The sequence below is a fragment of the Myotis daubentonii genome, chromosome 7 (assembly GCF_963259705.1).
Source record: "Myotis daubentonii chromosome 7, mMyoDau2.1, whole genome shotgun sequence".
Lineage (NCBI taxonomy): Eukaryota > Metazoa > Chordata > Mammalia > Chiroptera > Vespertilionidae > Myotis > Myotis daubentonii.
The window spans coordinates 85,862,764-85,878,911 of record NC_081846.1 but is presented as its reverse complement, the minus strand read 5'-3'; the positions used below and the strand labels follow the sequence as shown (position 1 = coordinate 85,878,911).

The window sequence follows — 16,148 nt, the reverse complement described above, 5'->3', positions numbered from 1 at the left end:
ATCGAACCCAGGACCCGTCAGCCCGCAGTCCAATGCTCTGCCCACGGGGCCAAACCAGCCAGGGAGAGCTCAGCACTTTTCATGCATAATTTTATCATCACAACCTTCAGAGTCCTCTCAGAGAAACTTTGGCTTAGAGATGTGACATAAAATGCTCAACTCACACTGTAGACAAGGGCAGGCCCAGGATTCAAACCATGGGCTATTTTTAAAGCCTCTTAGCTTCTATTCTGCCGTTAATGAACATCCATCCATCCATCCATCCATCCATCCATCCATCCATCTATCAGTTTTTCATTAGATAAACATATGTAAGTTGCCTGCTGGGCTCTGCAGAGAGAACCAGGTTCCTAGGGGTGACTCACAGGCTTACAAGGATAGTCCTGTGTGCCAGCCACTAGCTTCCCCTTCTTTCTTCTTGGTGCTTGTAATTAAGAAATGCCCCAACCAGGAATGCCCTGCACTTCTTTTCTGCTTGTCTAAATCCTACAGGAAGGGCCCTGTCTCCTTATCAGACCGTCAGGGAAGTCCTCCTGCTTCGGAACAGATGCTGCCCGATTAGCCCATGACGCTTGGCTGGCAGCGGCTGTGGGGCTCTGTGGCCTCTGAATGTCCTCATAGGCCGCTAGTCCCGGAGTGCCCAGGGAGCCAGGACTTGCCCGCTGCAGCTGACTCTGCCGATAGAACACCCAGCTTGGGGCCCAGCTCAGGGAGCCTTGACGCCAGACCTGCCGGGATTTCGCTGTGTGGATGTGGGCAGTGTCACCCTCTGTAATATAAGGAGCATAATTTATTCATTTTCTCCACACACTTCTTTATGCTCAGAGGGGCTCACAGAGATTACAGAAACAAAACCAAAACCATTTCCACAGCGTAGAGGGTTGGTCATCTAGCAGGAAGACAAACTCGCATTGTGGAATCGCCTACAGGTTTCTAGGAGGTTTAAATGAGACAATGAGAGCCTCCCTTTCTTTCTCAAATATTTGGTGAGCATCTTCTATGTGCCAGGCCTAGGGACAGAGCAGCACATGAAACAGAAGCGGCGTTCTCTCCGGGCTCTCTGCCTACACAGCCCCAGGAGAGTGCGCAGGAAGGCCTGCAGTTCTCCATCTGTGACATGCCTTTCTCTTGCAAAAGCAGCGGCCCCTCCTCAGTTTGTACTCAACTTGTTTCCACAGAGGCAGGTTGTTTAACTCCCGTGCCCACTGTAAAACTTTGCAAAAAAAATTTTTTAAGTAGGAAAAAAATGTACCCTAGGCCCATCTATTGAACATTTTCTGGGGTTTTCTTCCAGGCTGTTCTTCCTCCTCCCAGTTTCCACCACACGGTTGTGGTCATTCTGCAAGTAGAATTTTGAGCCTTGCTTCTTTCCATTAACACACAAGCATGCTCCGTCTTCTTCCTACTCTTCCATAAACGCCTTTCCTTCTCTGTGGATGTATTTAACCAAATACCTATGATTTGGACATTTAAGTTGTTTATAATTTCTCACTATTATAAATAACATACTGATGAATGGGCAAAGTTTATTCCATGTGTTATACAGAATTCTAGAAGTGGGTCACTGAGTCAGAAGGAATGAACACTTTGGAGGTGCTAATGCTTATCCACTTTACAAGGTGGCTGGGGTATCAGCCTGTACCCAGAGAAGAGTGACACGTCTGGCTTTTATGGGCGTGAACCAAGTTCCCACTCCTCAGTGAACTTAGGCTGGCGGGGCTGCAGCTGGGGCTGGCACCAGAGCCACGTGGAGGGCATGTTGAAGGCGTTCAGAACAGGCTCCCCAAGATGAGCCGCTCTGACATGTGGATTGTTTTGACTGAAGGCAATCAAGATGCTGTGGGCTCATAAGGAATTTTTATCTCTCTCAAATTTAAATTTGGGGCCCTGCCCATAATAAGAGTTATTATCAGAAATAACTTTTTATGACCTGTTTACAGGGCAGGGCCAACTTCTAATTACTGAATCTCTGCTCTTTCTATCATCTTGCAGTGACTTCCTCCCCTCTGAAGCTCCAAGACACCTTGCCTCATCTTTGTCTCTGACTGCCATAGGTACCCCAGCTCCCTTTCTGTCTCGGAGCCTCTCATGCATGTGGTGTCTCTGACTCCCATGTCTGTGGGGTTTCCATATGTAATTAAATTTGGTATTTTCTGTTGCCAATCTGACTTAGGTCGATTTGATTATTACACCAGCTGGAAGAGCCAAGAAGGGTAGAGGAAAATTTCTTCCTCCTCCTCAGTGTCAAACCCAACTGGCCCCAGAGTCTCTGAGCCAGTGGCCCGCGGTGTAGCCTGAGACGCTGCATTTATAACACTGCTGGTCCAGGGACCACACTGAACCCTGACTCGAGCCATTGTTAGTTTTTCCCTTTCCCACCATCTCTCTATTAAAGATGGAAGACAATGAACAGGTGGCCCCCAAAATCCATACTTTGCCCAGAGCCCCCCCAAATGGAGGCAGGGAATTTTTGAAATTGCTATTTTTATCAAAGTATATATGTTCTTGGTTTAAAGAATTACAAAGGACTACAAGGCTAATAATAATAATAATAATAATAATAATGAAAAAGCAGTCTCCTGCCCTCACTTCTGCATCCTTCAACTCTACAACTGTTCCTCTTATAATGTACTCTCTTGCTTTTAAAAATAATCTACTATTTTTTAAATTTATCCACATGAAGCATTATTTATTGACTCCTGATGACAGAAGATAAGGATATAAAACTTCTTCACCCATTACCTCTATCCTACCATTAGAGCTTTTCACAGTTTTTGGTTAAATCATATTCAACACAAACATCATTGATCTATGTAAATATTGTTTATCACTGAGCCAAGTGGTGTACAATATTTTCCAATATTTAGCTATTTATTTTTCATGGAGTAATTTTTCATTTAATTATTTGTTTTATATTGCTGTACTAATTCTCCCAAATTGTCCAACAGAACTGGAAAATTCTCCAGTGCTATTCCCCAAACCATCAAATTCAACAACACATCTATTAGTTCGCACCTGTTTGTTTTCGTCCTGTTGTATTAGTTTCCTAGGGCTGTTGTAACAGACTGCCACAAACTTGGAGGTGTAAAACAATGGGAGTTTATTCTCTCACAGTTCTGGAAGCCAGAAGTTCTCAGGCACCAAGGTTTTCACCAAGGATTCCTCCTGAGGGCTCTGAGGAACGATACGCTCCCCCCCTCTCTCCTCGCTTCTGGGGATTGCTCGCATCCTTGGTGTTCGCTGGCTTGTAGCTGCATTATTCCAAGTTCTGCCTCCATCATTACATGGTCTCCTTCCCTCGATGTCTCCTCTCTTTCTGTGTCTCTTGTGGTCTTCATATAAGGATGCCAGTCATGTTGGATCAAGGTCCCAATATGATTGCCATTCTTATAAGGTTGACCTCATTTTTCATAATTACACCTGCAAAGACCCTCTTTCCAAATAGGTTCTAAGGTTCTGAGTAGATATGAGCTTCGAGAGCACACTATTCAACCAAATACACTCACTGTTAAAGAACAAAATTCAATGGATTCAAAATGGAAGGTTTTTGTAGGCAGAAAGAAGGTGGGCAAGAACGTTAAGAGTGGATTATTTCAGGCAAGGTCACCTTCTCTTGGGGCAGGGGCGGGGAACCTTTTCCTGCCAAGGGCCATTTGGATATTTAGAACATCATTCACGGCCATACAAAATTGTCAACTTAAAAATCAGCCTGCTACATGTGGTCAAACATTTAATTAACTCACCCCTAATGCCTGGGCAGGGCCAGACCCAATGATTTGGGGCCATATATACCCCACCCCACAGGTCTTATCAGGCAGATGACCTCACTAGTGTTGACCAGGGAATTTCAGATTGATTGGCTTAAAATTTCACTTGTGGGAGAGGCTGACACTGTAATTAGGTTAGGAATTAAGTCTTGGTGGGGCCTAGCCAAAGGGACTCCATTTTAGGTCTGTTCTGTCTTTTTAACTTCACCAATGTTCCTTCTAGAGACTTCTGCCTTCCTGCTCTATTTGGGGTGTTTTTTCCCTAGATTTGCTCAACTCCCGTAACTTTTATGCTGAGAAACTCCTTCATTTTCCTCCACAATTTTATCCCTTTATTTCTTGTATCCCTCTCTTGGTTTTACTCTCTGGTTGTGTTGGAGCACAGCCTCCAGTATCTGCCTAAGAAAGAGTTCATGGGGGGGAAAAAAGAAAGAAAGAGTTCATGGAAAGTATATTTTTTTGCATTGCATATCTGATAATACCTTTGTTTAATTTTCACACCTAATTTGTAGTTTTACTGAACATAGAAATTAGATTGAAAGATCATTTTCACCCAGAATTTTCAAGGCTTCTGTTTTGGCATCTGATGTTAGGGACATACCATGTCATTCGTTTCTTGAGCCTTTTTATACATCTCTCTCTATATATGAGCCGAGGGATCATCTCTCTGTAGGACCAGACCTCCAGCAGCTGGTCCTACCTGCTCAGCTGTCACCTCTATCCCAGGCAGGAGACTGAAGGGTTCTTCTCTGGAGGTGAATGGATTCAAAATGGAAGGTTCTGATTGGCAGAAAGAAGGTGGGCAAGAACGTTAAGAGAGGATTATTTCAGGCAAGGTCACCTTCTCTTGGGGCAGGAGTGGGGAACCTTTTTCAAAATGTCACAGGGAGGTGTTCATCCTTTTAGCTGGCATCTGGTGGCTCTTCCGTGTGGAAACTCACATCCTTCATTTCTTAAGCAGTATTCCTACATTATCTATTTGACCGTTTTTCCCCCCCTCTGGTTTTTATCCTCTTACTGACACTTCTAATCCGAGAATGCATATCCTGGAATCAACCTCTAATGTTCTCATTGTCTCTTCCTACTTTTAATTTCGCTCTTTGTGTCCTGCTTTCTGGGCAATTCCTAGTCTTTATCCAACCCATCTATGAATTTTTAAAAAATCTTGGTTATTCTATATTTCATTTCTGAGCCCTCTTCCTTGTTCTCCGCATGCTCCCTGCTTTCAGCATCCTGTTTGCGTCTTGCAGATGTAATCTTTTATCTCTCTGATGATATTCCTGAGGGTTCTTTGTTCAACTTCCTCCCGCCTCCTCTATGGCCTGTTTCCTCTGAGTTCCTTTTCTCTGATTGTTTTGGTCCTTGTCTTTTATGTCACCAGCTTTCCTTAGATGCCAGTGGCCTTGACTTTTCATATGTAAGCACGAGTCACTTCAGAGCTGACTGTTCGCCGTTGTCGGGGGCATATGTCTCTAAGGAGACTGGGCTAGGAGCGGCCACTGTACTGGAGGGTTGCCAGCATCACTCTCTACAGGCCCTTTGTCTGCGGCTATTTGGTTCCTCAGTCTCCTGCCTGGGGTAGAGGTGACAGCTGAGCAGGTAGGACCAGCTGCTGGAGGTCCTACACGGAGCAGCCCAGGGTGGGGCTCTTACATCAGCACCTAGACAAGCATGTCCACTCGAAATAGCAGCTGAGCCACACACGTAACGTAAAATTCTCTAGTAGCCACAGTAAACACAGTAAAAAGAAATACACAAAATTAATGTTAATAATATGCTTCCTTTCAACCCAATACAACCAAAATAGTATTGTTTTAACATATAATTAATACAAAAACTGTTAATAACATATTTTACCTTCTTTGGTTTGTACTAAATCTTCAAACTCTGGTATCTATCTTGCACCTCCCGCACCAACACATCTGCATGGGGACCAGCCACACATCAAGCTCTCAAGCGCCACATGTGGCGAGAGGCCACTGTCCGGACCACACAGGCGTCGGCCATCACTTTGTCCCCTCTCTTCTCTGAGTGGCCCTCCAGGGCCTGGCTCAGGCTCCTGGGAGACCGCAAGCCCCTCGTGGCTTCAGGATCCGCCTGATCCTGCCCGTTCCCGGGACACCCCTGGTTCCCGCAAGCCTGAGCCTGCACATGGGTGCAGGACGGATTGCCAAGCAGGTTTCCATGGCACTTGCTCCTACCGGGGCTGGGTGCCTGATTGTCCTGTTCTTCATACGGGCCCCCCTTTGTTTCCCACCCTCAGGCTCCCCGGCCATTTTCGTTGCTTCGTGGGCTCTCACCAGGCACTTTCTGGAGGATGCTGGGTAAGCTGTTTGAAGGAGAGGCAACGAGAATGCACTTCATATCGTCCGGGTCTTCAGGCAGGGTGGGCATTTCTTGGAACTTTCTAGGCGGGGCCTGTTCCTCACACTGGGGCCACAGGGGTCCTGCAGTGCCAGGCTGCCAGGGCCCCGCCCTCAAGGCCCCTCCCTGCTGCCGGCCCCAGCAGCTCTGTGGTTGGGTCCGTGCCGACAAGAGCTTCACAGCTGCCGGCAGGTGCTGCCAGGGAGGAAGCTGTAAGGGCCAACGCCGCTCTTCCTCCCTCCTGGGCTCCCTCCGCTCCTCCCTCTCTACTTACTCCACCTGGGAGAGTCCTCCGCAGCTGCTGCTGGGGACAAGGAGACCCAGTCCTGTTCTCTGAAGGCGGGAGGCGCCGGGAGGGAGATGAGCCCGCGGCCTGGCCTTCGGGACGGGGACGAGGCACAGGAAAGGAAGCTGACGGGAGCCAGGGAGGAGGCGAGGCGGCGGGACAAGGCGGGCCGGGCCTCACTGTCACAGCGACACCCCGGCCAGCACGTGGACCAGGTCGGCTGGGCTTACAAGCGTCTTGCAGTCCAAAATCGGCCCCAAATAGTGGTTTCAAAATGCATTTTTCATTGGGTAGATTCATTAAAAAATCTGGATTTTCAGCTTCTCTAGAAAAAATAGGAAGTTCTATTAACATTTCCACTTCCTTTTATGACAAACCAGCTGGAACAGAGTGTGGCTGCCTTAGACCAGGCACATCCCCTCCAGTTTGCCAAGAATCCGCCACACAGACATCCCTGGGGTCCTAGGTCACATGTCAGTCACCCAGCCCCTTCACTCACGCGTGTCACCTGCCTGGCTACTGTTGGCAGTGGAGTTTTGAGATCTGGAACCTCTGGCTCCCAGTTCTACACCCGTCTGCTCCCCCAGCACTGACCAGGCATGTGCGGAGACGGCGCTAATGCCTCAGCCCCAGCAGTGCTCCCGGGCAGCAGGAGAGGGGCAGCAGGAGGGGCAGCAGGAGGGGCAGCAGGAGAGGGGCAGCAGGAGGGGCAGCAGGAGAGGGGCAGCAGGAGGGGCAGCAGGAGAGGGGCAGCAGGAGGGACAGCAGGAGAAGCAGCAGGAGGGGCAGCAGGAGGGGCAGCAGGAGAGGAGCAGCATGAGGGGCAGCAGGAGAGGGGCAGCAGGAGGGGCAGCAGGAGAGGGGCAGCAGGAGAAGCAGCAGGAGGGGCAGCAGGAGGGGCAGCAGGAGAGGAGCAGCATGAGGGGCAGCAGGAGAGGGGCAGCAGGAGGGGCAGGAGGAGAGGAGCAGCAGGAGGGGCAGCAGGAGAGGGGCAGCAGGAGGGGCAGCAGGAGGGGCAGCAGGAGGGGCAGCAGGAGAGGGGCAGCAGGAGGGGCAGCAGGAGGGGCAGCAGGAGGGGCAGCAGGAGAGGGGCAGCAGGAGGGGCAGCAGGAGAGGGGCAGCAGGAGGGGCAGCAGGAGAGGGGCAGCAGGAGGGGCAGCAGGAGGGGCAGCAGGAGAGGGGCAGCAGGAGAGGGGCAGCAGGAGGGGCAGCAGGAGAGGGGCAGCAGGAGGGGCAGCAGGAGAGGGGCAGCAGGAGGGGCAGCAGGAGAGGGGCAGCAGGAGGGGCAGCAGGAGGGGCAGCAGGAGGGGCAGCAGGAGAGGGGCAGCAGGAGGGGCAGCAGGAGAGGAGCAGCAGGAGAGGGGCAGCAGGAGGGGCAGCAGGAGAGGGGCAGCAGGAGGGACAGCAGGAGAAGCAGCAGGAGGGGCAGCAGGAGAGGAGCAGCATGAGGGGCAGCAGGAGAGGGGCAGCAGGAGGGGCAGCAGGAGAGGGGCAGCAGGAGAAGCAGCAGGAGGGGCAGCAGGAGGGGCAGCAGGAGAGGAGCAGCAGGAGAGGGGCAGCAGGAGGGGCAGCAGGAGGGGCAGCAGGAGAGGGGCAGCAGGAGAGGGGCAGCAGGAGGGGCAGCAGGAGGGGCAGCAGGAGAGGGGCAGCAGGAGGGGCAGCAGGAGAGGGGCAGCAGGAGGGACAGCAGGAGAAGCAGCAGGAGGGGCAGCAGGAGAGGAGCAGCATGAGGGGCAGCAGGAGAGGGGCAGCAGGAGGGGCAGCAGGAGAGGGGCAGCAGGAGAAGCAGCAGGAGGGGCAGCAGGAGGGGCAGCAGGAGAGGAGCAGCATGAGGGGCAGCAGGAGAGGGGCAGCAGGAGGGGCAGCAGGAGAGGAGCAGCAGGAGGGGCAGCAGGAGAGGGGCAGCAGGAGGGGCAGCAGGAGGGGCAGCAGGAGAGGGGCAGCAGGAGGGGCAGCAGGAGAGGGGCAGCAGGAGGGGCAGCAGGAGAGGGGCAGCAGGAGGGGCAGCAGGAGAGGGGCAGCAGGAGGGGCAGCAGGAGGGACAGCAGGAGAAGCAGCAGGAGGGGCAGCAGGAGGGGCAGCAGGAGAGGAGCAGCATGAGGGGCAGCAGGAGAGGGGCAGCAGGAGGGGCAGCAGGAGAGGAGCAGCAGGAGGGGCAGCAGGAGAGGGGCAGCAGGAGGGGCAGCAGGAGGGGCAGCAGGAGGGGCAGCAGGAGAGGGGCAGCAGGAGAGGGACAGCAGGAGAGGGGCAGCAGGAGGGGCAGCAGGAGAGGGGCAGCAGGAGGGGCAGCAGGAGGGGCAGCAGGAGAGGGGCAGCAGGAGAGGGACAGCAGGAGGGGCAGCAGGAGAGGAGCAGCAGGAGGGGCAGCAGGAGAGGGGCAGCAGGAGGGGCAGCAGGAGGGGCAGCAGGAGAGGCAGCAGGAAGGGCAGCAGGAGGGACAGCAGGAGAAGCAGCAGGAGGGGCAGCAGGAGGGACAGCAGGAGAGGGACAGCAGGAGAAGCAGCAGGAGGGGCAGCAGGAGAGGGACAGCAGGAGGGACAGCAGGAGAGGGACAGCAGGAGAAGCAGCAGGAGGGACAGCAGGAGAGGGGCAGCAGGAGGGGCAGCAGGAGGGGCAGCAGGAGGGGCAGCAGGAGAGGCAGCAGGAGGGGCAGCAGGAGGGACAGCAGGAGAAGCAGCAGGAGGGGCAGCAGGAGAGGGGCAGCAGGAGAGGGGCAGCAGGAGAAGCAGCAGGAGGGGCAGCAGGAGAGGGACAGCAGGAGGGACAGCAGGAGAGGGACAGCAGGAGAAGCAGCAGGAGGGACAGCAGGAGAGGGGCAGCAGGAGGGGCAGCAGGAGGGGCAGCAGGAGGGACAGCAGGAGGGACAGCAGGAGAGGGACAGCAGGAGAAGCAGCAGGAGGGGCAGCAGGAGAGGGGCAGCAGGAGAGGGGCAGCAGGAGGGGCAGCAGGAGGGACAGCAGGAGAGGGGCAGCAGGAGGGGCAGCAGGAGGGACAGCAGGAGAGGGGCAGCAGGAGGGGCAGCAGGAGGGACAGCAGGAGAAGCAGCAGGAGGGACAGCAGGAGAGGGGCAGCCGGAGGGGCAGCAGGAGGGACAGCAGGAGAGGGGCAGCAGGAGGGGCAGCAGGAGGGACAGCAGGAGAGGGACAGCAGGAGAGGGACAGCAGGAGAAGCAGCAGGAGGGACAGCAGGAGAGGGGCAGCAGGAAGGGCAGCAGGAGGGGCAGCAGGAGGGACAGCAGGAGAGGGGCAGCAGGAGGGACAGCAGGAGAGGGACAGCAGGAGAAGCTGCAGGAGGGACAGCAGGAGAGGGGCAGCAGGAGGGGCAGCAGGAGGGGCAGCAGGAGAGGGACAGCAGGAGAGGGGCAGCAGGAGGGGCAGCAGGAGGGGCAGCAGGAGGGGCAGCAGGTTAGGGCCGGTTCCCATGTGCTGAGCACCCGGCCACAGGAGCAGGACCAGGAGTATGGGTCCTTCACAGGAAGGGCACCTCGGGGAATGAGTCTTGTCTGGTCAGCCAGCTCCTCACTCCTAGCGATGCCTGGCTGTGCCTCTGTAGGTGCTGGGACATCAATGCCAACGCATCCGTCTGGTGGGTCATCCGAGGGCCTGTGATCCTCTCCATCCTGGTGAGTGGCCCTCCTCCCCTGCGCTGGGCTCAGGAAGAGAGACCGAACAGTGACTGGCCTGTAGGGACAGAGGAGACAGGGCTAGCCGCCCCCTCCAGGTGCCGGAGGAATGAAGCTCAGAGCTGCCGGAGGTTGGCCTGCAGCAGGGCGGCTGGAAGCCCCCCCAGAGAGTGTCGAGGGCAGTGGGGCCAGGGACAGGCGGAGGCACAAGAGCTCCTATGACTCATCTTGCCCGTGTGTAGGCGCTGCAGGCGCTGCGATGCGGTGAGCAGAGCTCCTTGCCCTAAACTGGCTGGCCCCATGGCGGCCTCAACTCCACCTTCACCGCTTCGGCTCTTCCTCTTCGGGTCCTGGTCACCTGGAAGCCTCCTCTTGTTAAAGGGGAAGAATCGCTGAGCTGGGATGGAGAGGGAGGGGGCGGGTTGTGGCTGGGAGGCTGTGGGCCTGGGCACTCGTCCTAACTCTAAGGTGCTTCTGCTGAGCCTATGGCTGTGGACAGGAACACAGGACAGAGGAAGGGATTCATGGGGGGATGCGCTGGGGTTTTCTTGTGACTAAACCAGCCCCTCAGCTGCGCACAGGGCTCAGAGGGAGGCCAAGGCTGCAGGACCCGCTGATAGAAAGTGCCTCCCGAGGCCTCGCTGGAGCGGGGAGAGGGCGAAGGACATGCAGGAGCCCACTCCTCTCCCGCCGGCTACTGGGCGGCCTCCAGGGCAGTGGGAGGAGGTGGCCATCCCATGGCTTTCTTCTCTTTTTTTTTTTTTTAAATATATATATTTTTTTATTGATTTTTTACAGAGAGGAAGGGAGAGGGATAGAGAGTCAGAAACATCAATGAGAGAGAAACATCGACCAGCTGCCTCCTGCACACCCCCCACTGGGGATGTGCCTGCAACCAAGGCACATGCCCATGACTGGAACCAAACCTGGGACCTTTCAGTCCGCAGGCCGACGCTCTATCCACTGAGCCAAACCAGTTACGGCAGCTTTCTTCTCTTTTTTTTGGAAAATGATAGAATGTGTACTTAAAAAAATAGGAAGACACAAAATATATTTTTTAAAAGGGAATAAAATCACCCATAAATCACCATTTAGCATCTAGATACACATTTTGAATACACATGCTTTTCCTTATCTTTTTTGACATTTTTATTTATTGATTGTTTTTTGAGAGGAAGAGAGAGACAGAGAGAGAGCCATCAATTTGTTGCCCCACTTATTTTTTTAAAATATATTTTTATTTATTTCAGAGAGGAAGGGAGAGGGAGAGAGAGATAGAAACATCAATGATGAGAGAGAATCATTGATTGACTGCCTCCCGCACACACCCTACTGGGGCTCAAGCCCGCAACCCAGGCATGTGCCCTTGACCGGAATCGAACTTCAGTCTGCAGGCTGATGCTCTATCCACTGAGCCAAACCGGCTAGGGATGCCCCACTTATTGATGCATTCATTGGTTTCTTGTAAGTGCCCTGACCAGGGAGTGAACCCATAACCTTGGGGTATCAGGACGACTTTGTAACCACCTGAGCTAACCGGCCAGGGCTCCTTCCTATCTTTTCTCTGAGCACGCGTCCTTCCCCCACCCCAAATGCTGAATAAGGTTCTGTGGCCTCCTTTGTTTGTTTGTTTGTTTGTTTGTTTGTTTCGCTTAGCAGTAGATGTGAGCTCTCCTGGGTCCCTTGAAGCTATTTGACCAACCAGTGGCCACGGCTGCATAGTGCTCCCCCAGGAGTTGGTTTCCTCACTCAGTCGAGCGGTTTCCTTTCTGGGACTCTGGGACTCTGACAGCCCCGCCCGGTGGACCCCAGCTGAGGGACGACCAGCCCCAGTGTCCAGGCTGACTTCACAGGACTGCGGTCTGTCGTGGTTGAGGGATGTGGGATGAGCATTCCTGATGCAAATATCTCCCTCCCAGCCTGTCACGCAGCCTAGAATTACATCATTTACGTCTCATTCTTGGGATCTTAAGATTTTGTTTCTTTTGCCTACAGTGCTCCCTATTAAATTAAATACAACTCCAAGACAACAAAATAAAATGAAATCGAGAGCCTTTCTTTGGTCACCCCATGTACAGCCAGCTCAGAGCAAGATGCATAACAATCCGAGAAGCAGTGTCCCAGAGCAGCAGTGCTGGGCGAGGAGTCCTAGACGGGCCACTAGTCCTGTGTATTGTGGCAAGTGTCCCCAGGCCCCAGGCTATTTGTATGAAAAAGAGGGTGCCTCGCTGGGTGATCCCACTCATCTCTGCTTCTGGAAATGGTGCTGGAGCTGGTGATGAGCGGGGAGGAGAGGTGCCACCACGTGGGCAACTTCATCATGTTCTGGCGCTGGGCACCAGGGTCGGGGAAGGGGCACCAAAGAAGCGAAGAAACTCCATTCCTGTCCTTTAGGAAGTGATGATCGAGTTGGCAGACAGTGGACAAGCATACAACTTGGACAGATGCATGCATTTGGCCCCTTTCAAATATGCCAAGTGCTCTTATGCAGTAGCATGACCCCTACTACAGTGCATTAGGAAAGGGAGGTGATCAAGGATGGCTTTCTGGAGATGGTGGTTGAGCTGCCCAGTGACCACAAGGCCCTGAAGCAGTTCTGTGTGATCCCTACACCAGCAGCTTCAGCATCGCCTGGGAACTTGAAAAATGCAAATTCTTGGGCTGTTCCCAGATGCAGCAGTCTGCACTCTAAACTTTGAGAACCTGTCTGTAATGGTTCTACTCAAAGCGTAGCCCAAGGGCCAGCTTTAGCATTCCGGGAGCTGGTTGGAAATGCTGGGTCTCAGGCCCACCAGACCTGCACTTGAACAAGCTCCCAGGGGTTCCATGGCTCCGGGTGTGAGGAGTCCTGCCGTGGCTGAGCCAACCTTAGGCTCCTGCAGCGCTGGGCAGGAGTGCTGGGCTGCACGGCTCCACACAGCGTTTCACCAGAGCGAGGTGGGGGGAGCAGGGGAGCAGTGATGTGCCATCCTGGGGCGATCCTGGGTGTGGTCTGCAGTGCCGTCTCTGCCTTCAGTTCCAGGGGCAGGGCCAGGAGAGGTGATGGGGATGTAAATCACCTTAAACACTCCTCTGTCTTGTGTTTTACAGATTAATTTCATACTTTTTGTAAACATTCTAAGAATCCTGATGAGAAAACTGAGAACCCAAGAAACAAGAGGAAATGAAGTAAACCATTATAAGTGAGTGGGGGGCAAAGTCTTAGGCAAGCTCAGCCAGCACACATTTACTGAGCACCTACTGTTCACCCAGCGGGTGCTAGGCACCACTGGACACAGGGGAGAAGGGAAAACCGTGACTTAGTTCCAGGGAGTTTATATTATAAATGGGGGCAGGGGAACGGGTCTGGGGTGAGGAGATAGGAAATCCCAGCAAGACCCAGGAGTCAGGGATTTCACCCTTGGGAAAAGGCTAGGTGGGTGTATTTTTCAGGAAGAGTGACCTCAACTTCCATCACATTTTTAAGATGTGTAATCCAAGAATACTTTAAAACTGTTGAGATGTTAAAGAGGGATGCTGTATTAGTTTGCTAGGGCTGCCATAAAATTCCACAGAAGTCTGAACAAGGGATATTAAATTTCTCACATTTGTGGAGGCTGGAAGTCCAAGATGAAGGTGTCGGCAGGTTTGATTTCAACAGAGGCCTCTCTCCTTGGCTTGTAGGCAGCTGCCTTCTAGCTGTGTCCTCATGTGAACTTTTTCCTGTGCTCACATAAGCCCCACACTAATGACCTCAACTTAATCACCCCTTATAGGCCCTGTTTGAAAATACTATAGTCATATTCTGAGGTCCTGCAGGTTAGAGCTTGAACTTGTGAATTTGGGCGGGGACACAAGTCAACCCATGACAGATATTGAAGGCAAAACAGTGTCTCCCAGAGACTTTCTCTGCCGTGTTCACAGTGTTAAGAAGCTCGCAGCAGCCCGGATTGCTTGTTGATGGATTCCTTAGAATGTCCGCAGGGCAGTGGGCTCCAAAGCAGGGTGGAGCTGGGCAGTCAGGATAAAACGGCCAGATAAGCCCAGGCTGCTCAGTTCAATTTGAATTTTGGATAAACAACAAATAGTATTTTTGTACTTACACCCCCCCAAAATCCATTGTTTATTTGAAATTCAAATTAAACTGGGCATCCTGTATTTTTATTTGCTAAATTTGGTCAATCTAATCTGGGAAGAAAATGAAAGAATTTCACCTTATTATCAAACAAATGTGAATGCTGGCCTTGCTGATACTATATTAGGCCTAGAGTGGCAGTCATATTTGCACATCATTATGAGTCAATAGTTATTTGAGCGAGTCCATGTTCTGATTTCTTTACTGGTGGGATGCCTGGTCAGGAAGTTTTGGGACTGGCCATGTGTCGGTAAGTGTTGTGTCTCAGTGATGGGTACATGAGAGTTGAAAATTTCCAAAGTAAAAACAAAAAGTTTGGGGACACTGCTGCTATGCCTCCTGCAAAAGGCGAGACGGGGTGTGCAGAGCCGGGCGCCCACGGGCGGGCGAGGGACAGAGACTGTAGCGTGTCCCTGCGTCCGCAGGCGCCTGGCCAAGTCCACCCTCCTGCTGATCCCTCTCTTCGGCGCCCACTATATCATCTTCGCCTTCTCGCCAGATGACGCCATGGAGATCCAGCTGTTTTTTGAACTGGCCCTGGGTTCATTCCAGGTAAGTTTCAGGCCTGTGACTTTCAGGCGAAAAGGGTAGCTCCCTGTTTCCTGAGAGCAGCATGCAGGCCTAGACTGCAGCCCGGCCTTCCGGAAGGGCTGAGCGGTGCGCTTGGGGAAGGTGGGTGCCGTGGCGGAGACCCAAGAAAAGCAGGGGCAGGACCCCACTGTGCTGTGTGACCCTGAGGGGACCCAAGTCCCCACCAGTCAAGTGGGGGTGGGAGGTAAGACTAAGGAGAGAGAGAGACCGATTCCAGGAAACAAAAGGGAAAAGTAACCTTAACACGCAATATTGTGCAACTTTCAGCCTCCACACAGTCAGTGGTGTGAGCCCCGAGGGCTATGGCTGAGCCATCAAAAAGTGGGGCAGGACGATGAGCATTGCGGGAGGGTGTTTGAAAGAATAATATCCTCATATTCATATTGGGAAGTCCATAGAAATGCCCCAAACTGAGAAGCCAGAAGTAGCAGCATCAGCATATTGTTTAGAATCCGTTAAGAGTTCCAGCAGTCGCCCCTGAGGAACAGGAAATGGGGGCAGGGGTGTCAGCAGGCTGCTGTTACGTGTGACTAGAATCATTTGACTCTGAAACCATGAGCATACGCAACTTATTGAAAATAAAAACCAACTTAAAAGGGAAAACAATGAAGGGAGAAATTGCCTACCTACTAATTCAACATCGGTTGTGAGGTTAAAAGAAATAGTAGCCATGTTTGGCAGCAGAGGCCCCCCAGTTTCACAGGTCACTTGCTTATCTGCTCACAGTTGTATCCTTCCACAAACAATGTGGTGTAGCTTTTTCAGGGAAAACAGACAGAGGGCAAAAAAAAGTCATGAGGGGTCAGCGAAAAAAGAAAATTAAGCCCAAAGAGTCCATACAGAAGCAAACTCCATTAAGTCCTGTAAAGGTGGGACAGGTGGGTCAGAAACTTGGTCTGGAGCTTCCCAGGAGCCAAAGCAAAGACAGAAACACAATTTGTTTCAAGATTGACAGTATGCACAGATGAAAACGAGCGAGTGCCCTGGAAAGGCCTCTGGATTGCAGGCTTTGGGGCCTGAGGGGAATTGTTCCCCGTGGGTTTTCCTAGAGAAGCCAGCCTGTTCCCAGCAGGCTCCAGCAGGCTCCGGCAGGCTCCAGCAGGCTCCGGCAGGCTCCAGCAGGCTCCAGCAGGCTCCAGCAGGCTCCGGCAGGCTCCAGCAGGCTCTGGCAGGCCTCCGTCCTCTTCCCGGGCTGGCCAGGGCCGGGGAGGGGCTCAGAGCCGCCTCACTCCCAGGCTCTGTGCAGGGCCACCCTTTTGTCACTCTCAGGTTCAGGAGGACACGTCACTGGGAGCACATAATTGAGTAGAGTCAAGTCTTGCCCTCAGCCACGCCATCAGACACCCCCCCCCCCGGGGCTGTCCCCTCTGCCCTACCCTGAGCCTGCCTTCTGCCCAGAGCCCC

At 53.1% G+C, this 16,148-nt stretch overlaps 1 protein-coding gene across 1 annotated transcript in view; it reads left to right on the top strand.

The window, feature by feature from the left end:
* The window catches only part of SCTR (secretin receptor), a 74,492-nt gene that overhangs the window by 53,600 nt on the left and 4,744 nt on the right, over window positions 1-16,148 (top strand). The window contains exons 8-11 of the mRNA XM_059704680.1: window positions 6,031-6,091; window positions 9,970-10,039; window positions 13,130-13,221; window positions 14,579-14,705. Of these exons, the coding sequence (XP_059560663.1) occupies window positions 6,031-6,091; window positions 9,970-10,039; window positions 13,130-13,221; window positions 14,579-14,705 (350 nt within the window). The remainder of the gene's footprint in view (window positions 1-6,030; window positions 6,092-9,969; window positions 10,040-13,129; window positions 13,222-14,578; window positions 14,706-16,148) is intronic.